At 45.0% G+C, this 23,322-nt stretch overlaps 1 protein-coding gene and 1 non-coding gene across 2 annotated transcripts; one reads left to right on the forward strand and one right to left on the reverse strand.

Annotated features, from left to right (window-relative positions):
* Positions 1-5,680: 5,680 nt before the first annotated feature.
* Positions 5,681-10,329, forward strand: LOC127209545 (zinc finger protein with KRAB and SCAN domains 3-like). The gene is made up of 3 exons (XM_051169220.1): positions 5,681-6,350; positions 8,232-8,388; positions 9,457-10,329. Exons 1-3 carry the CDS (start codon positions 5,934-5,936, stop codon positions 10,314-10,316), a joined length of 1,434 nt encoding a protein of 477 aa, XP_051025177.1. The 5' UTR covers positions 5,681-5,933; the 3' UTR covers positions 10,317-10,329.
* Positions 10,330-22,551: 12,222 nt separating this feature from the next.
* On the reverse strand, positions 22,552-22,633 carry Trnas-gcu (transfer RNA serine (anticodon GCU)). Its single transcript has one exon. It is a non-coding gene; the product is annotated as a tRNA-Ser (tRNA).
* Between the last annotated feature and the right edge of the window lie 689 nt (positions 22,634-23,322).

Genomic DNA, 23,322 nt, shown 5'->3' on the forward strand with positions numbered 1-23,322 from the left:
TGGTGGCTCACAAACGCTCTGTTATTCCAGTTCCAGAGAATCCAATGCCCTCCTCTGACCTCTGTAGGCACCAGGAATTCACTTGGTACCCAGACATATGTGTAGCCAAGACACCCCTACATTTAAAACAATGATGATTGTAAAATTAAAAGCAATAGAGAGCCCATTTAGTGAGCATAGGTTGCATATAATCTCTTTCATCTGTAGCCTGTACCTGCACAAGTGGCTTGCATGTTTGTTCTTTCAAATTCATTGTGTTGGTGTTAGGAGGTGGGGCCTTTTGGAAGTAATTAGCACGAGGGCTTAGCCTTCATGGTTGGAATCAGTGCTGTTATAAAAGAAGTCCCAGAGAGTTGCTTCCTCCCTTCAATAGCTAGATGATGCCCTCCCTTGAGAGTGAATTGTGCCTGAAGCTTCTCAGGTAGGTTCCAGAACCCTAAGAAATACATTTCTGTTGTTTATAAGCCACTCAGCTTATGGTATTTAGTTATAGCCATACAAAAGTGCTCAACTTTATATCTTGTCATAAGTTTGAAGGGTCCAGTGTGACTGTTTTGTGAAGTGTCCTACAAATTTATCTGACTGGTTTGTGATGTAATTCAGGGTAATCTTTCCAGATCATGGTGGTGATATATAAAATGCAAGGGTTTTTTTTTCTATGCTCTGAATAATGACATGGAGACCTTTGTATTTATTAAAAAGCTTCAGACACTATAGTTGGGCAGATACAGAGTTATTCTAAGCCGACAATCAAGTCCTGTCCTACTTCTCAGCCACGTGGCCAGTTACCTGTCACTTTAGTCTTGGCCTCCTTCTGCACCCATGTCTCTATGTGTACCTCCTGCTCCTCTTGTCTCCACCTGAAACCCTCTCAGTGGAATCAGAAGCCTCGCCTTAACTCTCCAGCCTAGCCATTGGTCATTCAGCTCTTTATTAAAACCAATCAGCTTTAATCCCAGCAGAGGCAGGGGAATCTCTAAGAGTTCAAGGCCAGCCTGGTCTACAGAATGAGTCCAAGAAAGCCAGGACTACACAGAGAAAGAAACCTTGTCTTGAAAAACTGAAAAACAAAAACAAAGAAACAAGCAAAAACCTCCAAACCAAAACAAAACCAAAAAAGCAATCAGAAGGTGATAGGAAAACAAAGCTTAGAAAACATTGAGAAAGGAAATGCTTCATAAAAATGGCAATGCCAAAGTCAGGCCTGTAGTCCGATCTGCACATGGCAGAGAAATCAGCATTTGAATAATGCAAGGATAATCTTTACACAGTGCACAAAAGCATCACTCCAGCCACCTTACACCAGTAGGTACTTAATATCAGTTTGTCCCAATATGTGTTCAGTAAGAAATTCCTAACAAGCAAATTAAAGAATAAATTAACAAGAAGAATAAACTGGATTTAAGTTTCTTTTCAAATTGCTTTAAAATTCTTTCACAGGTATATTTAATGATCTTTGCACAAAAACATCTATAAAAGCAATATTTTACTTGGCTTTGATAGACATTTACTGATGAGAACCAGCTGCAAAAAAAAGAAAACAAAAAGTTGATATGGAGTACTGTTTAAAACACGAGGTTGCTAAAGTGTTGAATCAGTATTATGTCTGTTAAAACTGTGCAGGAAACACATTTGCATTCTGGCCCACCTATATGACTTTAAGTAAACATTAATCTCTTTGTGCAGCATTTACTGCTTTGTAAGTGGGGCTAATCACATCCCCTAACTTATTGGACGAGGGTGTGGAGATTGGCCTTGGGAAATGTTGTTAATGCCCGGCTGGTGCTCTGGAGAGGGTCCAGGGTAGATTCTCTGGTATTGGATTGCGGATGCCCTTCTAGTTTACTTTATGTCTTGGGTGACCAGAGCTGATGGCTCAGGCAACTGATCAGGATTGAAAGAAGAAAAGGGAAGGAAAGGGAAAAAGAGCCCAAGGTTTCTTCTCTAGGGACTGGCTGTACTGCGGCCGAGGAGAACTTAAACTGACCACCTTTTTTCCTATGGCTGAGGCTGTAAAAGCAGCTTCTGGCTGGAAACTGCATGGGGGTCGTAAAAGGAGGCTCTTTGATCTGTAGATAGGCCTCTTTGCAGAGATCTCCAGTAAGTTGGTGTAAACTTAGGCTTATTAGCCGTAGAAGGCTGATGCCCCTGAGTCTGCTAACTTATTTGCTAATCTATAGAGAAATAAGAAGTAAGAGAGAGAGATAGAAAATAAACCACTCACACACATACGTTCAAGAGAAGAGGACCAGGAGAAAAGGTGGATGAAGTCAGGCGTTTTAACTTCAACTTAAGTTAAGCTGCTCAATTTTTTCTCCTCTGTTCTCCTTCATTTTCTCCTCTGTTCTCCTTCATTTCTCTCTCGTTCTCCTTCCTTTTCTCCTTTGTTCCCCTTCATTTCTCTCTCATTCTCCTCCCTTTTCTCCTTTGTTCTCCTGCTCACGTTTATTGTAGCCCATATATATACTTCTGAGAAAAGGGAATTACCTCATAGTCAGAAGAGTACAATTAATCACAAAAGCAGGTGAATTCTAAAATACAACAGGTTACATGCTTTAAATCTAAACATTTCTTATCTATGTATCCATTACGTAAGTTCATGGTGAGTTCAAAATGACGAAGGTTGCCAGGGTCTAAGGTTAACAGGGTCTGAAACTTACAAGAGTATACAACCTATCAGTTAGGATGGACCTGACTATACATTGTCCAGTTATCTCTTAGTTCATATGAGCTCAGGACAATAATTTTGTCTGTCTTTCATTTTAAGAAACAGAGTAAATTCAGACATCTCTAGGTAACTTCATTCCACATAGGTTCACATGGAGTTTAAACAAATTTGGCTATATTTATGGTAGGCTTATCTGAAGCCACAAATCTGCTGGTAGGCTATCCTAAGTGAGGCATCTGGAGATCCACAACGGCATTTATTGCAGCCATAACTTTAACTTTTAAAACTATTTGAGCCAAATCAGGAATTCCATAATCAGGGATTAATTCATCTGGATAACAAAAAGTACATCTTCAATAAGATCCTCTAGGAAGTTTGCTCAATCAGAGCTGGTCAGTACCCAGAAGCTAACAATTCACACCAATGCCAGATGTATTTATTTTTGGTTTTTCGAGACAGGGTTTCTCTGTGTAATCTTGGCTATCCTGGACTCGCTTTGTAGACCAGGCTGGCCATGAATGTAGTCCTGGCTGTCCTGGACTCACTTTGTAGACCAAGCTGGCCCTAGACTCACAGTGATTCACCTGCCTCTGCCTCCCTGGGTGCTGTATGCCTTTCACCCAGATTCAACAATTACCACGTTTGCATTATTTTATTTGTTTGCTCCTTTTTTCCTCCTAAGTATTTGCTTTAGCAAATCTCAGACATTGTATTGGCTGTCCATCAGTACAAGTATTTCAATGTAAAGTTCTTTGAATAACTTTTAAAAAATGGTGGGCAGCAGAGAAACCTTGTCTTGAAAAACAAACAAACAAACAAGACTGAGAGGCAGGAAGGATGTGTCAGTAGGTAAGAGCATCTGCTGTTCTTCCAGAGATTTGGGGGGGGGGGTGTTTGTTTTGCTTTTGCCAACTCAACAAAACTAGAGTCATCTAAGAAGAGGGAACCTCAACTGGAAAAAATGCCTCCCCCCAAAAAAGGAACATAGCTTTAGCTGGCCGTGGTGGTACATACCTTTAATTCTAGCACTCAGGAGGCAAAGGCAATCAAGTATCTGTCAGTTTGAGTCCAGCCTGGTATACAAAGTGAGTCCAGGGCAGCCAGGGCGACACAGAGAGATGCAGGCAACTCCATGTAGCATTTTCTTTCCTGCTGGTTGATGTGAAAGATTTCAACTCACTGTGGATGGTGCCAGCCCTGGACACGCAGTCCTGGGCTATACACATGAAGGCAACCCAAAGAAGCCAGGACAGCAAGCCAGTAAGCAACATTCCGCCAAGGATTTGGCTTCAATTTTTGCCCCAGCTTCATAATGGACCATGAATAGAACTTGTAAGCCTAAGTTGCCTTTGGCCATGGCGTTTATCGCAGCAGTAGAAACCGTAACCACAACAGGATCTGAGAGTCACAACTGCCTGCAGCTCTAGCTGCAGGGGACCTGACATCCCAGTCTCATTTCTTCAGGCACCAGCACACATGGCATACACACAGACACACATAAATAAAAATAAATCTTATAAAAGCAATAGTATAATTCTAACAGTTAAATTGCCAATAATTGGTTAGTATTGAGTTCTAGTTTTCCCCATCGTCTCAGTTCTTTCTTTCTTTCTTTCTTTCTTTCTTTCTTTCTTTCTTTCTTTCTTTCTTTCTTTCTTTCTTTCTTCTTTCTTTCTTTCTTTCTTTCTTTCTTTCTTTCTTTCTTTCTTCTTCTTTCTTTCTTCTTTCCTTTCTTTCTTTCTTTCTTTCTTCTTTCGTTTCTTCTTTCTCTTCTCTTTCTTTTATTTCTTTCTTTCTTTCTTTCTTACTTTCGTGTGTGTGTGTGGGGGGGCATGTAGGTGTGGCCCCAAGAGTCCAGAACATGGGTTTTTAAGGGCAAAGGCCTCATTGAAACATCTCCCTTGGCAGCTGTGGTGGGAAATAAGCAGTTTAAAGCAAGCAGTTTGGCTGCCGGAGGGGAGTCCACAGAAATGCGCAGCTAAGATAAGGAGTTGGCTGCAGGGGGTCCCTGAACAAACAAGTAATGTCAACAAGAGTCAGGTAACTTAGCTAGGCCATCCTGACTGTTAGTTCCTAGAATAGATTTGGGTAGTTTTCCGTGGGATACTCCAAGGAGATCAGATTCTAGTTAAACCTGGAAACAGCCTCAGCAAGAATGCAGGATGCAGGCACCTCTGCACTCTCTTTCCCAGTTACAACAGGTGTTTGGTTCTAATCGTGGTTGAAATAAAATTTATCACTGCACCTGGCTGATCGCTTTATTGGGTTTCTTTTCATCAAGGACAGTCTGCCTTTCTCCTGTTCCGGAGTCTCTGCATCTAACCCTTGTGCAAGTATGTCAGTCAAGGCTGTAGAGACACAATAAGGAATGAGGTAGGAATGGCGGTGACCCTGAGGCTGGGGACTAGAGGGTTTCTGGAAGTGCAGAGGCAGCTTGGATGCTGGCCATACACAAGCTCTCTGCTGAAGAGCCCAGAAGAGTTGGGAATCTCTCTAGCTATTTGGGCAGGGGCCATAGTAGTGGCTATAGTGGCGCTTTACTGCCTATGGTGTCTTAAGAGGTAGCAGGACATAGGGTCTGGAACAGGGTCTGGAGGATTTTTCTCTCAAGTGTTTTGGCCTGGAGAGTGAGAAAAGGGAGCAGCAGGAAGAGGGCAGGGCCAGGGGTAGCTGGACCCAGGTAGGTGTGTGTCCTGCTTCTTTGGGGAATAGGGGTAGGGTGTTCCTAAGAGATACCAAATTTCCTACCATGTCCCATTTTTGCATTCTGCAATATCTACTTCCCACCTTAATCGTCATTTAGTTTGTGACAACTGGAAAGGCAAGCTTTACACCAGAAAGAACCAAAGACTTAGGGTAACTTATTTCCTGGGAGTACACATATACTCCCAGTGTGCCTCCAGGGTCTATCCTTTCACCAACAACAATGGGTTAATTTGGAAAGAACCACCGAGAAGAGCATCCTAGAGAACCCAGGAAGTGGCTTGTGCTCCCACAATGCTTCCTGTGCTCTAGCCAGTGTCTGGATGTATTTTATTTGTCCTGGTATATCCCTTTGAGAATATTTATTGTGGGTTTAGCGGGGGGTGCAGAGGAGGACTTGGCAAAGGACAGCATTGTAGGTGACACCTGTGCAGCTGTGCTTCTGGGTGTCCGGGGCAGGAGGGGAGGGAGGAGACGGATCCATACTGAGTTCCCATCTCCCGAAAATTCTTGGCCGATCCACGGCTTGCAGCTAACTTGAGCCGCCGCCGCTTGGCACAGAATGGCTAGAGAGTTGGGAATGAGCGCGACGCTAAACGCTCCATCTGCAGAAGAGGGGACTGGGCTTCTGGTGGTGAAGGTAGAACAGGAAGAGGCCTCCCCCTTGGCAGAGGAGGCCAGTTGGCTGGGCAGTCCCGGGCTCGACCGCTCCCGCCAGCGCTTCCGTGCTTTCCGCTACCCCGAGGCAGCCGGACCCAGGCAGGCGCTGAGCCGCCTCCGCGAGCTCTGCAGACAGTGGCTGCGGCCAGACGTGCACAGCAAGGAGCAGATCCTGGAGCTGCTGGTGCTGGAGCAGTTCCTGACCATCCTGCCAGGGGAGCTGCAGGCCTGGGTGCGCGAGCAGCACCCCGACAGCGGGGAGGAGGTGGTGGCTCTGCTGGAGTACTTGGAGAGGCAGCTGGATGAGACGCCTCTAAAGGTAGAAGGAACAGGTTTAGGGCCTGGGACCTATGTCCTGTGCATAGCAAGATCCGAGGTGGGCAATTGCTTAGAGCCCGAGAAGTAACCTGGACCCCATTGAATAGTTCGATGCTTTGTAGGAAAGCACAAGGATTGCGGAAGAGCTCAGTCTTGGAGAAGCTAGGGTAGAGGCTCTTGAGCAGCGTGGTGAAAGTTATCTATGGACTTCTCACGGTGTGTGTTGAGTAAGACACAAGTACAGGTTTGAGCACAGTGTCGCAACAGATACAAATGACTTCGTAGTTGTTTTCTAGGCTTCTCACGTGTGACGACATCTGCAGTGTCTTGCTGGCAGTGCTGTGGTGCTTAGGGCCCCTCCCCACGCCTTTGGAGTTCCCATTGACTATGGAGGGGAAGTCTACAGTTTTCTTAGAACCTAGAATCTAAAAAAGTTTTTTTTTCTACCCAAATTCTCATGGACCCCTTGTTTGAACCTTTGGCAGAAAACAGGTTGGTTTTAACCTCCATCTTCTGGGCTCAAAAGAAACAAACAAACAAAAAACCAAAACACAACAACAACAAACCACCACCACCAAACCCAAAACCTTTTTTTTTTTTTTTTGCAGTTTCATCTACATGAACAATGTGTCTCCATCATATTGACCACTAACTGGCCCTTCTAGTCTCCCACAGCCACCACGTGCCCCCTTCTCACCTTCATAAAACACCCCCCCACCCCCCACCTACTAAGTTCAGTTAGTGCCCTTTGCTGAAACACTGACTGGTCATGTTGCCTTGATCTTGTGCAGGTAACCATAGCTCCCGTGAGTTCATAAGTCAGTACCCATGTATTTTCAGAAGGTAGCATTTTGCACTCCCCTCTCCACCCCAGATTCTTAAGTTCTTTCTGGCTTATCTCTCATGGGTTTCCCTGAGCCCTGGGGCCAGGGGTTGCTGTAGATGTCCCATTTAAGGATGAACACTCAGTAGTAATTGATTCTCAGCTCTCTGAATTAAGTGCTGCCTACTACCTAAAAAAGCATCCGTGGCTGTGGTTGAGGGCAGCGCTAATCTCCACATACAAACCCATTTTGGCCTGTTTTAGGGAAGGGATTTCTTTTCTGCAGCCTCCAGTGTCCTTGTTTCAGAGGAGAAGTGATTAGAGCCTTCCAGCTGGTGACCAGGAGACCCAGGTTCTGGACCTGTTGTTATCCCGAGCTCTGTAACAGTGGGAAGTCAACTCAGGTCTTAGAACCTTATTCTCTGTGAAAGATGTAGGAGATTCTGAGCATTGTTCTACTATTAATGTCTGCAAGGAAACTAGTTACTTGGTTCCACATACTGCAATTGAATTTGTTAGTTCCTTAAAGACCCTGTTGGGTGGAAATTACTATGCCTATTTTTCAGATAAGATGTTTTTAAAAGTAGATTTTCCCATCAGCTTTATTTTTATTTTATTTTGTTCTGTTTTTTTCAAGCCAGGGTTTCTCTGTGTAACAGCCCTGGTTGTCCTGGACTCACTTTATAAACCAGGCTGGCCTCGAACTCACAGAGATCTGCCTGCCTCTGCCTCCCAAGTGTTGGGATTAAAGGTGTGCGCCACCACACCAGGCTTCCCATCAGCTTTATAGCGGTCAAGGGACAAAGCAATAGTTCATTCACAGGCTTTGCAGCTAGTCTGCCTGAGCTCCTGTTGTAGCATTGCTACTTAGGAGCTGGATGACATGGACGAGCTGCTGACGCTGGACCTACATTTCCAGTTACAAAATTCAAAGGGTTGCCTGTGTTTCAGTGAGTTAATATTTTCACGAAGCTCTTAGACTCAGTGCCTAAAGGTCACCATACAGGGTGTGATGGGAAAGTTTGATTGAGGGGATAAAAGGAAACGAATGGCTTTTAGGTCCCAACTGGTGACCAGAGACAAGGTCTTCTCTGCTGCAAGATGGAATTGCTGACGCCCTCCCAAGACTCACAGAGTAGCCACTCCCAGCCGGGGAAGTCTCTGCCCAAGCATGAATATCAGGAATCCTTGGTGTGTTCACCCTTACAAGCCAGAGGTGAGTGAGTGAGTGTGTGTGTGTGTGTGTGTGTGTGTGTGTGTGTGTGTGTGTGTGTGTGTAAAGGAATGCAAGAAAGAGTGAAAGAAGAGAGATCCAACCAAGGGCCTTGCACGTGCCTAGGGAGCGTGCTACCACTGAGGTCACTTCAGGAAGATGGTCACAAAGCATAGTCTGGGAGTCTAGAAGTGACTTTAGGTGCTGCCTACAGTCTCTTCCCTCGGAGGTGCGCTGCCAACTCACAGAGGGCAATGTGGCTTATCAGAGGCCACGGAGTTCTTTGATGGGGCCTCCAACTTAGAACTCCCTTGTCAGTGACTGTGGGGAACACAGTCTCTGCCTGGAATAAGAAGAGCAGAAGTGACAGTTCATATCATTGACCCAGCAAGTGATTTCCAGGGGCCCTTACTTTCTTTTTTTTATTTTTATTTTTATTTTTATTTATTTATTTATTTATTCTTTTTTCTTTTTTTCTTTTTTTTTTTATTAATTTATTCTTGTTACATCTCAATGTTTATCCCATCCCTTGTATCCTCCCATTCCTCCCCCCCACCCCATTTTCCCATTATTCCCCGGCCCTTACTTTCTTATCACGTGTTTCAGAAATACTTTTACTTGCTCTTTATGTTTTGTTTGTCAAACATCTAATCTTGGTGTATAGCTCTGCCTTACTATTCCTAGGGTTTATGCCCTCACTCATGAGTCACATCACAGTGCCTACTTTCTTTAGGCTTCTGGATAACCTCGCTAGACACTGAAATACAAAAACATTAAACTTTTCCTGTTTTATTAAGTGGGTTTAGGAGTGTTTGTGCTCTCTGGTTGGCCGTTGTATATCATGGCCTTAATCCTCACCACCTCCCCTACTTTCCACTGAATCCTGATTTGTTGTCAGATTTCTTTCCTCACCATCCTTCCTGCTGGTCCTTTAATTCTCACCCATATTTCTGAATTTAAATATTTGTTCTGGGCATGCAGAGAGCTCTGTAACTTTTGCCTCCTTGCTGTCTTCTCAGAGCTCTCTTCCTGGCAAAGCATAATTGGCATTTGCTGACAATTGTGTTTCAGATCTGCAAATAAAGACTGAGACCAGGGACTTGCCTCCAGCCGGGGAACACATGGAACAAAAGCCCGAGCAGACAGTGTGCTTCCTGGGTGACGATGCTGTCCAGGTTCCTGCAGGTGCGAAAGCCAGTGAGCAGGACGGCAAGTTACAGACAACACAGAAGAGTGCCACAGGAGCTAGGCGCTTCTATTGCCGTGAGTGTGGAAAGAGTTTTGCTCAGAGTTCAGGCCTGACCAAACATAAGAGAATCCACACTGGAGAGAAGCCCTATGAGTGTGAGGACTGTGGGAAGACCTTCATCGGGAGCTCAGCTCTCATCATTCATCAGAGGGTTCACACGGGCGAGAAGCCGTATGAGTGTGAAGACTGTGGCAAGGTCTTCAGCCACAGCTCAAACCTCATCAAGCACCAGAGAACCCACACCGGGGAGAAGCCCTACGAGTGTGAGGACTGTGGGAAAACCTTCACTCAGAGCTGCAGCCTCCTTGAACATCACAAAATTCACACCGGGGAGAAGCCATACCAGTGCAACATGTGTGGCAAAGCGTTTAGGCGCAGCTCACATCTCCTGAGACACCAGAGGATCCATGGTGAAAAAACTGCTCCCAGGCCTCTGCATGGAGAGGCCTGGGAAGGGCAGAGGAGCATGGGAGGCCAGTGGGACAATGCTGATGCTGAGACTTACCAGTGCAATGAATGTGAGAGAAGTTTCACACGCAATAGAAGCCTCATTGAACATAAAAAAATCCACACTGGTGAGAAACCCTTCCAGTGTGATGCATGCGGGAAAGGCTTTACCCGAACTTCATACCTTGTTCAACATCAGAGAAGCCATGTGGGGAAAAAAATTGTCTCGCAGTGATCTGTACCACACCTGCCAGTTTTTCACTTTTTACTGTGAAAGTTGTCAGATAGTTAAATAAAATGCAATCTTATGCCCATAGAACAAAATATATAGTTAGGGTTTCTATTGCTGTGAGAAACAACATGACAAAAATCAGCCTGGGGTAGATGGGGGGCAGTTCATTTCTGCTGACAATTCATTTGTTACACTATGTCACTGAAGGAAGCCTGGGCCGGAGCACAAGGCAGCAACCTGGAGGCAAAGCTGAAGGCTGTAGAGGAGTGCTGCTTCCTTGTTTGCTCCCCGTGGCTTGCTCAGCCTGCTTTATAACAGCACCCACAACCACCAGCCCAAGGATGGTACCAACGACAGTGACCTGGGCCCTCCCACATCAGTCATCAATCAAGAATATATCCCATAAGCTTTCCCTGAAGGTCAGTCCGGTGGTGGCATTTTCTGAGCTGAGGTTCTGTCTTCCCAAATGACTGTATTTTGTGTTAAGTTGACCTAAAACTAGCCAGCAAGACAAATTATGATACAGTTGATGTCAATTCTGCAATGCTCAGTGTATCAGTTACTTTTCTCAGGGCTGTGAAAAAAAACAAAAACAAAACAACAGTAACAAAAAGCCTAAAAAAGCAAAGCAAAGCAAAACAAAACAACCTGAGAAAAATGAATTAAAGAGGGAATGGTTTGTTGGGTTCATGGTTTAAGCCAAAACATCATGATGGAGAAGACTCTGGGGCAGAGCCCTGAGGCAGTGGGGGGGGGGGGGGGGGGGGTGCTGTGGCTGCAGTCAGGCGGCAGAGGTCAGTGCTGCAGAGGTCAGATTCTGGCTGGCTTCCACTTTCCCCTTTTTAACTCATTCCTGAACCTCAGACTATGAGATGCTGCTGCCCACATCTGGGATGAGTCTTCTCTCCTGGATTAAAACTCCCTGGATTCACCCTCACAGACACACCCAGAACTGTGTCTCCCAGGTGATTTCAAATCCAGTCAAGTTAACAGTGAAGATAGGCAATCACAGTCAGTTCTCACTTTTCCCATTCCTTGGGCCTAGCCAAATTTTAGGACACATTTTTATATCCTTTTCCTCTTTGTATCAAATGGAATCCAGGCTTATGCCAGCTAAGCAAAAACTTCCTCCAGGTCAGAAGATTCACAACAAATATTTATCATTATTATTTATCCCTTCAAAGCTGCCCTGTGCGTTGACAATGGAAGAATAGTAAGTGATAGGTGAGGCTTATAAAACACCAGTGGAAATTGTAGGGGGAAATATGTCTGCTGGAAAGCTGGTTGAGAGTCTTAAATAGAAAGTGCCCCACAGTATGAATGTGGGAAGTCAGGAATTGGTGCTGTTCCTTAACCATAAGAAGGAAGGTCTGTTTGATGGCCCAATTAGTTCATCCAAATGGGCTGTGCTCTTTGAAGACTGATACCTTCTCCCTGGTCCTCTTTGCGACACGATGCCATGCTTTAGTGAGCCACCAGCATGGTATTCTGTCTACGCCAGCCACATTGTTTGAATTCCTGCTTAGAAGTCTCCCAGGCTGACTTCTGGTTTTTAAAACAGAAGGGCTCTCCCTTTGATAATCCTCTATAATCTCTCATTTTCCTCATTATCCTCTCATTTCCGTCTAACTAAAACTAATGTAGCCTTCCAAAACTCTTCAGACATAACCATGGAGTCTTCTAGCACGTGTTTTCTTTTTCCTTTTTCTTACTTATATGTCATCATAAAGCTGCTTGCCAATTACTCTTCTCCTTTAATATTTTCCTAGGCTCAAAGCCAAGTTGAGACATGCTATATAAGTCAAGCAGGTTTAAAATGTATGACATGACTAAATTGTTTTAAGAAATATTTGCTTATGGTCCTAAAACTTCAATACTCCAAAATCTTCATGGACTGTTCGGCTTATTTTTCTTTGGTTTTTAGTTTGCTCAGCTGTTACACGAATGTTTGTGAAAGCCTTTAACAAATCAGAACACTTGGTTCAAGTGTAACTTATGCTAACAAAGAAGCCCTGTGCCTCCTTTCAGCTTTTGAGCTTAAAGCTTCTCTGCAGAGGAGGGAAATATAGAAAAATGTTTTTAGAGCCTACTATTCTTGACACTGGATGGGCTTATAAAGTATGAAAAAGTGCTACCTTTAATGTTTCTCTAAATAATTTTTAGGAATCTTGTGTTGACTGGTTGACCATTCTGTTTCATTTCTCCAACTGAAGTGAGGCATAAGCTACCCATTTTCTTTCCTTCCTTCCTTCCTTCCTTCCCTTCTTCTTCTTCTTCTTCTGTTCCTTCTCTCTCTCTCTCTCTCTCTCTCTGTCTGTCTCTCTCTCTTTCTCTCTCTAATCAAGTCTTTCCTACATGGTCCTGGTTAGCCTGGAACTCACTATGTAGACCAGACTGATCTTGTAGAGACTAAACCAATGCCATTTTGTGTTCAGGGCTTGAGAACTCGACCCCTGGCCCCCTTGGTAACCTGGAGTTCTACATAAGTTTCCAGGGAGAGCCACAAACTTGCAGCTAGCACCCATTCCTAGGAGCTTGCACCAGGGACCAACCAATCAGAGCTACAGGTCACAGTGACCAGAACAAATGAAAAATTCCCCCTGCAGTCTGGCCCTGGTCCCCCAGCCAATCAGCTTAAAGGGCAACATTCCTGTACCCCTCTAATCTATGATGTAACAGCAAGGCTTGGAAATGAGTTGGGAACCCCCCCCCCCACAGTTTTTTTCCTTTGAAAACCCTGTTCCCCTAGCACTAGGGGCCACCATCTTGCTTACGAGGGGGTTGATGGTCCAGGCTCTGAGCTTGACTAATAAATGAGACTGTGTGATTTGTATTTGGCTGATTCCTGGTGGTCTTTGGGGGTCTCATGACTTGGCCATTATAGTCTTGAAATCATAATGACATCATTGGATTAAAGGCATGTGCCACAATGCCTGAATTAACATCTATTTTCCTCTCTCCTATTTGAGTATGATATTGGTTTTGACACCTTTTCCCTATTGGGTAGAATTCTAAGACATTTCAGTGAATGACCCATCTAAAGTTCGTCTTTTCCTCATTTTTATTTTTTATTTTCTGGTGTTGGGGATTTAACCCAGGACTGAATATCTGAAGTGCTCTATCACTGAGCACCTCTTTTTCCTTTTTATTTTGAGACAGGGTCTCACTAAGTTTCCCAGGCAGGCCTTGAGCTCACTTTGAATCTCAAGTTGGACTTGAACTATTGTTCCTCCCTTCTCAACCTCCTCCCTTACATAGCTGGAATTGTAGATTAATACTACCAGGCCCAGCTAGATTTCTTCTTTATTTTGGCAAGGAATGTGCATATTCCTGCAAAAGGTTTGCTTTTTGTTTGTTTGTTTTGTTTTGTTTTTTTCCGAGACAGGGTTTCTCTGTGTAGCCTTGGCTGTCCTGGACTCGCTTTGTAGACCAGGCTGGCCTCGAATTTACAGTGACCTGCCTGCCCCTGCCTCCCAAGTGCTGGGATTAAAGGTGTGTGCGCAACCACGCCCGGCTGCAAAAGGTTTTCTTGTCTCTTCCTTTACTAGAAGAATTTACTTCATAAGGTTGAGAAATGGAGATGAAACACTTTATCTCAAACCTCTAATAGAAGTGCATTTGTTGATGGTAAAGATTGTGTTTTTAGGTTTCTTACAGTTTTGTGAGGGTCTATGCTGTCATCTCCTTAGAGATCCGTAATGAGGACCTAACCTCTAAGAAACTTAAGCTATCTCCTTTTCTCCTTTTAATCCATTTTTGTTTTTAATCTCATGACAGTCAAAAGTAGGTTGACCAATTTATCTAAGGAAAGCTTCTCTAGTCAGTTTTAAGTACTGTCTGCATATTTCAATACTTTCTACCACAGAAACTTGTTATGTCGCTGTGATAAAATAACCCTGACAAAAGCAGCCTATGGAGGAAAAGGTTTGTTTGGCTTTCAATTCCCAGTTACAGTCCATCACTGTGGAGACAACAGGGTGGCACTGAGTTGAAGCAGCTGCCCACACTACATCCACAGTCAGGAGCAGAGAGCAAAGAATCAAAGCAGAATCAAAGCATCCATACCAGTCCTCAGCTAGAGTTTTCCACTCTTACACACTTCAGAGTCCTCTTCCGAGGGGATGGCGCCACACACAAAAGGATAAAGCTGCACACCTTGATTAACATAATTGAGATAACCCTCTGTAGACAAGGCCACAGGCCAACCTACTCCCCCAGGGATTATAGATCACTTTAACTTGACAAGTAAAACTAACCTGACTATAGAAATATGTTTTTGCATTTGTGTCTACCTATATCTTTTGCTTGGTTTCTAGTGTTAGCAATTGATTACTCCCTGGTTACAACACCAACCAATCCAAGATGCTAGTTTCTGTCTACTTTCTTGACTAAGAGTAGAACACTGAAAAGCCAGGTGTGGTATAGTACAGGACTATAATTCCAGCGTTTATTGGGTGGAGGCAGGAGCTCAGCTCCATGGCAAGTTTGAAGTCAGCCTAGAATGCGTGAGAGCCTGTCTCAAAAACTGAAGCAACACAAAAAGATGTCATTTGTTCTTACTTACTGTGTGCGTTTTCTTATTAGAATTTGGGTAACTATCTAAAACTCCTTGCGGTGTTCATTTGCTTACTTGTTACTCTTGGTAAGCCAGTCCACTCAATGCTTTGTTAGCTCTTAGACCCACAGGAAGGGAGTGTACTGCCTCCCCTGACCGAGACTACAAAGCTCCTCTCCTCTCTTGCTGGCCCTCAGCATACCCTTCCCAGAGGACATTTCTTGAACTCACTGCATGAGAAACCAGCATGGGACAATGATGTTGGCCTTCTCCACTTCCCCGGCATGGCAGGATTGAAGGCTTGGTGGGGATGGTGCCCTTCGGCCAGTCTTTGTGAGTGGACCCAACTGAGACACTTACAGTCAGGTCTAGCACTCCCAGGCTTAGTGTTCTTTCTCTTCCTGGCCACAGAGAAACTAACCTAGGCTTTCCCAAGAGCAAGTTCTTGCAAGGACTCGATCTCATTTTCTGAATGTCATGCATATGGGGAACACACACAAGCTTTAAACAGAAAACACTGACAAGACAAATACCATTAACTATTGAAAATGACTATCTTTTTTTTTAATTGAATGTCTATGATTTACATGTCATGCACCAAAATTCCTCTCCTCCCCTCAGTAAAATAAAACAAACAAACAAACACTCTTGTCCCAGAAGCTGTAGTATATTATGCAGTACAGCCTTTTGTCCACATATGTTTACTTTCAAATGTTCATTGCTATGAGTCATGGGTCTGGTCGGAGGCCTACACTATTGTTACTGGATCCTCACTGGGACTGTTGTCAGATATCCCATTGTTGCTGTGTGTCAAGGAGATTATTGATCTTTGAATCTGCAAGTCCAGCACCTTCATGTGTTCCAGCAGGTCATACATGGGGTAGATGTTGGGGTGAGGTCCACTCTGAGGCCTGGATCAGGGTCCACTCTCCTGATCCCATGTCATCATGGCTGAGCTGGCTCACCCACTCCCATGTCCTCAGGGCCAGCTCTCCTGTTCTTGTGTCCTCCGAGTCACTCTCCCACTTCCATGTCCTCAGGGCCAGCTCTCCTGCTCCTGTTCAATTCACCAGATTGTTGCTGTCTGTCAAGGCCTGGATGGCCTCCTACTCCTGTGAGCACTGGATCTTGTGGGCCATCAAGTAGGTGGCAAGTGGAGGCCCCTTAAAGTCTTTGTTGAGTAGCTTGCAGAAACCATTGATGCTGGCCCAGCTCAGCTTCTTGTCCCAGGGAACTTGTGGCTCTGCTGATTCTCACCTCCCAAGTCTCTGGTTCCATCATGGGCTGCATCAGCCATGGGCCCCAGCCTCTGTGCTGCCCCTAGTATCCACCTCTGCATGATCCAGCTCTCGGCACTGAGGATGGCCCAGGCCTGTGCTGGAAGGTCCGCGAGGCCTGTGGTGTGGGCAGTGCAGTCCTCGCTTGGGCTCGGCTCTAACAGGACCCCCTCCTTGAACGCCATCTCCTTGGCCTGCACTGTGCCTGGCCACAGCCTGAAAAGCAGCAGCTGCAGCAGTGGTGGCCAGGGGTGCCTGAGAGCTCACGGGAGTGTGATCTCATGGTCCTGCAGCGGGAGGATATGGACACTCCACATGACAGGATTTCTTTCTTTCTGGGAAACACCAGCACTGTGTTTTGGAGCTCTCAGTATGGTCCTTTGGTGGCTGTGCAGTCACTGCTGTTCCGTGGATGAGACAGTGTACAATTGACACCATCTTGGATGATCTTGGCTTGGGTATTTCTAATACATTGCATGCTAAGTAAGCAATCAGGCCACTCTCCAGGGGTGGGGGTGGAGTGTGAACATTTGTGTGTAGCTCTGGAAACTCATCTTTCAAACCCCTCGGACCCGTGCCCACCGTGTTGAAAATGCCTATCTTAAAAGCATTAAAAACCACATTCTTTCTGGTTTCAAAAAAAAAAACCAGACAATGCTCAACTGAATAAAGTCAAAGATGAAAACATACTCCCCTCCTTAGTCTGGCTCATTTTGCCTGCAACCGCCCTCTGTAAAAGTCTCCTGGTTAAACTGTCTCCTCTCTCCCATTTGCTGTGTTGCTTCCTTAAGCAGCTTCCCTTTCCTCTCTGTTCCTGTGAGAGTTGGGCATATCCTATTCTGTCAAATCTTTCTCTGATTCGTCACTTTTCTGCCATTCAGTGAGATATCACTTCCAAACACGGGTGCTTCCTTCTACAAACTAACTTTATTTTCATTGTTTGGGATTTAAGGCACATACTACCATGCCTGGACTTAAGCTCTTCTTTACCTGAAACTTGCTCAATTCCAGGCTGACCTTGAACTTGGATCTGCTTTGTCTCTGATACCTGGATTAAAGGCATATTTGTGTTCCAGTGGGATCACATAGACCTATGTCTTTGGATGTGATCTCTTGCTAGAACAGCCATATTCTGATTTAAAATTCCTCTCCAGTGGTCAGTTCATTTCTCCACAGGGACGCCTTTAGGGCAGCTTCTATTCTCTGTAGTGGGTTGATATCACAGTTTCAGTAACTTGGCAACGTGGCGTGCCAAAAGGACAATGAAATATTATCTTTGAAAAAGGAAACCCCAGGCCTCAGAGCCACCTGGAGTGGGGAACTCTATAGCTTTTGGTCTAGTGCTGAGGCAGAACCACCAACCAGGATCACTTTCCTTAGTATATAAATTATTTTCATTCCTTGTTAGAAATGTAGGTTGAATTGGGTGGTTTGTTTGTCTGTTTGTTTTCAGTGTTCCGCTACAGGCTTCTGTCCTGGCACACTCTTTAGAGTGTGGGACATGAATCCTGGTTCAGTTCACATATCCTCACAGCGGGAAGGCCCAGCTCACTGGCCAACTCCTGCAGTCAGGCCTCTCGCTTCCTCACCCCAAGCCACCCAGAAGTGGTTAAAAGGCAGTGACCAGAGAAACGGAAAGCAATCAGTCTGCTCAGCCAAGAGTCGACAAAGCTTTCTGCCTGGTGTCAGTGTGAGGTGAGGGGCACAGGATGTCCTCCACCTCAGCAAGGAGTCTTTTTAGCCTGTTATCTGGATTGAGGAAGAGGAAATCTGTCAAACATTCCCAGGCACCATTGTCATAACTTTGTATATGTGATTCCCCAAGATGCTCATTGGCAGAAAATCCATTTATATTTTCCTACAGAAAAATAAATCTCCTTTAAAATGAAACCCTAGCAGTAAGGGCAACAGGGGTAGTGTGTCCCATCACGCAGCAGCTCTAAAACCACGTGGGCCTCCTCTGCAGGGGACCTTAGAGTCCTGAACCCATTTAGTCACACCATTGGTGCTGGGGTTCCCAAAACCCAACTTTCAGAAGACAGCGATGAAGCCCAGTGCACTACCTGATTTGGGTGTCAATGTGATACAAGCTAAAGTCATCAGAGAGGAAGGAGCCTCAGTTGAGGAAATGCCTCCATGAGATCCAGCTGTAGGGCATTTTCTCAATTAGTCGTCAATGGGGGAGGGCCCAGCCCACTGTAGGCGGTGCCATCCCTGGGCTGATGGTCCTGGGTTCTGTAAGAAACCAGGCTGAGCAAGCCATGTGAAGTAAGGCAGTAAGCAGCACCTTCCATGGCCTCTGCATCGGCTTCTGCTTCCAAGTTTCTGTCCTGCTTGAGTTCCTGTCCTGAGTTCCTTCAGTGATGAACAGTGCTGTGGAAGTGTAAACCAAATAATCCCTTTCCTCCCCAGCTTGCTTTTTGGTCATGGTGTTTTGTTGCAGCAATAAGAACCCTAACTAAGACACTGAGTTAATTCCTGCTTTTAAGCTGCTTTATGGTAGCAGACCAGAGGTTCCTCAGAATCCCTCCGAATAAACACAACATTTACAGAAGACCCTTCCCTTTTCCTGTCATGATTGTTCTAACTTATCCCCTGAATGACTCAGTGACTCCGATTATGTCAGTTACTGTTTTCTAGTGTCCACCCTGCTCCCTGCCGTTGCTTGAGGGAAGAGGTTAGAGTGAGTCATCCCTGCAGAGTTGGGACACTTCCAATATAACCCAGTTAGAAAGGTGGAAAACCCAGTCCTGAGGAAGGGAAGTGCTTCTCAACCTGTGGCCGCAGCAGCTCCTTCCTAGCGGTTGCCTATCAGATATTTACATTATGGTTCATAACAGTAGCAAATTTACAGCTATAAAGTAGCAACAAAACTACTTTTATGCTCGGGGGATTTCCCGCAGCATGAGAGACTGCATTAAAGGGCCACAGCATTACGAAGGGTAAGATTCAGTGCTTTAGCAGCTGGATAGAAGCCGTGAGTCAGATTTTGAAAAAATGAGGAAAAGAAAACAAAACTCAAGCAATAATAGCCTCGAACCTTAACCAAGGTCAGCATCCCAGAATCAGTTGACTAGAATCCATATTGCTGACCTTTCAGGGGAGAATGGGGTGTCGGGCAGGGCTCTGAGAGCCACTGAGCAGAGTGAATGCTGTAAATCAGTCACCTTGTTCCAGCATGTGCGTTTGCTTGGCTCTGAGTTTCTTTGACTTTATTTGATTGACATTACATAGTTCATGCTAGCTTGCCTTGCACAGTGGAGTCCAGGCTGGCTCAAATTCAAGCAGATTCCTCACTGTGGGATTAATGAAATGAACACTGAGACGGGCTCTGAGTCACATAAGAATCAAGAGTCACCTCTAACCACAGAACAGGCAACCTGACTGCGTTACTTAGTGTGTCAACTTGACACAAACTAGTGTCATCTGGGAAAAAATAATCTCAATTGAAGGAATGCCTCCACCAGATTTCTGTAGGCAACTCGGTAGGGCATTTTCTTGATTAATGACTGATGGGGCCCAGCTCGCTGTGGTGGTCCCATCCAGTATAGGTTGGCTTGTGTTGTATAAGCAAGCAAGGTGAGGAAGCCGTGAGGAGTAAGCCAGTACACAGGACCCCTCAATGACTTCTGCACTGGCTTCTGCCTTCAGGTTCCTGCCTCGATTTCCTGCCTTGACTTTCCAAAGCTATAAGATCAAATAAATCGGGTTCCCCCCCCCCCCCCCGCCCAAGTTACTTTTAGTCTTGGTGATTCATCACAGCAATCAAAGCAAACAAGAACATTGACAGTAAATCTTGACTATTGAACCGGCCCAATTTATACAAAGGTTCTGGTTACCCAGAATTTCACATCACTTCCTTTGTGGTGGCTGCTTTACTTCCATTAAGGTGATCTGTAGCACTATTAGACGTTGCTCTCCATATCAAGTATGGTCTTCTCTCTTTTCCTCTTTGTTGACAGAGTATAAGCTCACAAAACCCCTAGGGAGAAAAATGTGACAACATCTTATAAAGAAAGAGAACAAAGATGTACTATGTACCCTCTTAGAAATCGTGCGCACACCATGGCATATCCAAAACCTATATAGATATTATTCAAGCTCGATCTCTGTGGCTGTGATAAACACCATGGGGAGGATAAAGGTTGATTGGGCTTAAACTGTCAGCCACAACTCAACACTGAGGGAAGTCAGGACAGGGACTGTTAGCAGAACCCACACAGGAAGGGTGCTCAGCGTTGCCCTAGTTCTGCCCTTCCTATAGCCCAGGCCCACTTGCATAGGATTGCTACTGCCCACAATGGCATCAATTGCAATCAAGAAAATGCCCCCAGGCATGTCCAAGACCAATCTGATGGAGGCAACCCCTGAATGAGATTCCCTCAGATAACTCTGCGTCAACTTGACAGCTGATGCTAACTAGGAGAGATATAGTCACCGCTTTTTGCAAGCAACACTCATTCATACATACACATCGTAGCACACTCTTACCCCAACAATTTATCTTCATTTGACACCAAAAACGCAAACCCAAACCAAAAATGAACAAACAAAACAAAAATAATATATGTCTGGGTGCTCAATTTGCACACTATTTTAAGAAAGATACCGGTATTATGAAGTCTGGTAACCGTGTCTCATGTAAAGGGTAATGGATGATGATTTTTGCTGTGTAGATTCTTATCTTTTTGAATTGTGTGAATGCAGTACTTAATGAAAATAGAAATACAGTAAAAATGTGAGGAAACATGCTATTCATTTCCCCTTTTGACGATCAGCCAAGAATAAGCCACAAGCTGGATGTGGTGGTGCACTCCTGTGATCCCAGCACTTGGGGAGGCAGAGGCAGGCAGATCTCTGTGAGCTTGAGACCAACCTGGTCTACAGAGTGAATCTAAGATAGCCAAGGCTACACAGAGAAACTCTGTCTCAAACAAAACAAAACAAAACAAAAAACAAAACAAAACAAAACAAAAAAACCAAACCAAACAAAAAGAATAAGTCACAAGTAGAAACTGCAATGCTGATATTTCTCAGGAAGAAATCTTCACTATTTGCAGGGACTGTTACATGGAATGAGACTTTTCTCTTTGTGATATTTCTAAAAGAAACATACCTGTTCTTGTCAAAGACAAGGTCTGTGTACAATGAGAGCTTTAAATGTGAATAGAGTCACACAAATGTGTTGGAAGGACCCTATTGTTTGAGGTTGCAGTCCTCCGGTCCGGACACCATTCTGAGCCTGGTGTTAGATGCAGGACTCCCTCTCCCCAGTAAGGGCCTTGGCTCTCTGCCTGACTCTATCTGGAGAGTGTCTTTAGACAAAGATGCCCCTAACCACATCTGATATATGGCCCTTGACACAGCTCCCTGCTAGCTCTCCCCTCCCTGCACCTATAGGATAATTAGGTGCTGTGTTCCTACTGATATGATAGGAGCGTGCTGCCAAATGTAAAATACACATCCGAGAAGTGCCTGGTTCCAACCAATTATGAACACCTATCCTGGAAACCCCCCACTCACTCCCCAAGGGCTATACAGCCTTTGTTCTCCTTGATTAAAGTTGAACTAGCTCCTGAAGTGGTTCCTGGAGTGTTCGATCTCTGTTGTGCTTACAGCCTTCCAGGCCCTGTGGCTTGTCTTCTTCTCCTCCTGCCTCAGTGGGCTGGTGGCCCTCATCCCCCAGGGAAGAGGAGAGCCACACAAGGTTGATGACTTATATGTCCTCCTAGGTACACACGGCTGAGGAAGATCCTGTAACCAGGGGTTCAAAGGAAGCCTTGCGGCATTGTGAGACCCCGTGTAAAAATATAACTAAGTATAAGCTTGTTAAATATAATTATCAAGAACTTTAGCAACAATAAGATTGGTCTGGTTTTCATGCATACTTACAACTAGTTTCTGTTCTTGTTGTTTGAGGCTGAGTCTCTGTTTCTGAGGCTGACATGGAAGTCACTAGGTAGCCTCGGGATGGCCGTAACCTCGTGGCAGTCCTCCTGGTCCTGGCTCCTTTGCATTAACGATGTTTTTTAATTTTTGTCCTCACGCATAGCTGAGACACATTTTCATGAATATAACTCCTTAGTTATATTCATCTTTCAGCTCCTTTAGGTTGTTGTGCAATGTTTTCCTATGCCTTCAATTCATTTGATTTAGTGGAAAATGAAAATCTGGTGGAACAGTGAGGCACAAATCAGATAAGTCACCTGACAAAAATTGAGATCACAGCAGAGAGAAGGAGCAAGTGTGGAAGCAGAATGAGAAGACTGGAGGGGACCACTCAACTGGTGATGAAAAAGGAAGTAACTGACCAAAAGACAATACCTGTGATCTATGATTGCCCTGAGACAAAAACCAAACCTGCAGACACGTGGCAGTCAGGACTGATGCAAAAGCATCCAGCAGTCGATGAGGATGGGATTCGAACCCACGCGTGCAGAGCACAATGGATTAGCAGTCCATCGCCTTAACCACTCGGCCACCTCATCCTGATTGAGGCTGGTACTTATAATTTCTTCTCCCATGAAGGATTCCAAGAAACCTTTTGTATTACCATTTTAATAGCCTTCCTCTAGCTGAATCTCCAAAACTGTCTGAGTCAGCTATCATAAAAGATTTCACAACCACAACAAAAAGAGAAGTGCGCTTCCTTGGCACATTTGATGGGCTGAGCCAGTGTTTGGCACACAGGACTGGCTAGGCAAGGCAGTGGTCTTGCCAACTTGGCACCATGCCCTCCTGAGTATGTCTTTGGACCAGGACAGGAGGGAATCTTCATGAACTTTGTTCCTCCACAGCTGCAGTTTGCATTCAAGGGAAAGAACATGCCAGCTTCTCCTACAGAACTCCCAATTCCCGGTTTCTAGGTTTCCAGTAACTTGGCCCTTTGACTCTCTTTCGTTACTAACCCTCAGCTCCCTCACCCCCACCATTCCCTAGACTTGGCATTGATCTCCCTATGATGGACCAGTGGGAACAAGGTTTGAAAAGCAGTGGCGAGCTGCAAAGCTGCCCTGGCTTTGGCGAAGGCCATGAAAGGCGATGATGTTGCATCTAAGGCAAGGCTGGCCTGACTGGAACTTCTGCCTTCAACTATAGGAGAATCTCGCTGAAGTCTGACAGACCCTTCACTTTCCAGCTGCAGGTGGAGAACATGGTTGTCTTCATCCTCTTGATC

The sequence above is a fragment of the Acomys russatus genome, chromosome 3 (assembly GCF_903995435.1).
Source record: "Acomys russatus chromosome 3, mAcoRus1.1, whole genome shotgun sequence".
NCBI lineage: Eukaryota > Metazoa > Chordata > Mammalia > Rodentia > Muridae > Acomys > Acomys russatus.

Bases quoted from the DNA above. Each gene is read 5' to 3' on its own strand.
- LOC127209545 (XM_051169220.1), top strand. From the start codon at position 5,934: ATGGCTAGAGAGTTGGGAATGAGCGCGACGCTAAACGCTCCATCTGCA. The intron at 6,351-8,231 runs GTAGAAGGAACA...AATGGCTTTTAG, and splicing joins TGGATGAGACGCCTCTAAAG to GTCCCAACTGGTGACCAGAG. The intron at 8,389-9,456 runs GTGAGTGAGTGA...ATTGTGTTTCAG, and splicing joins TTCACCCTTACAAGCCAGAG to ATCTGCAAATAAAGACTGAG.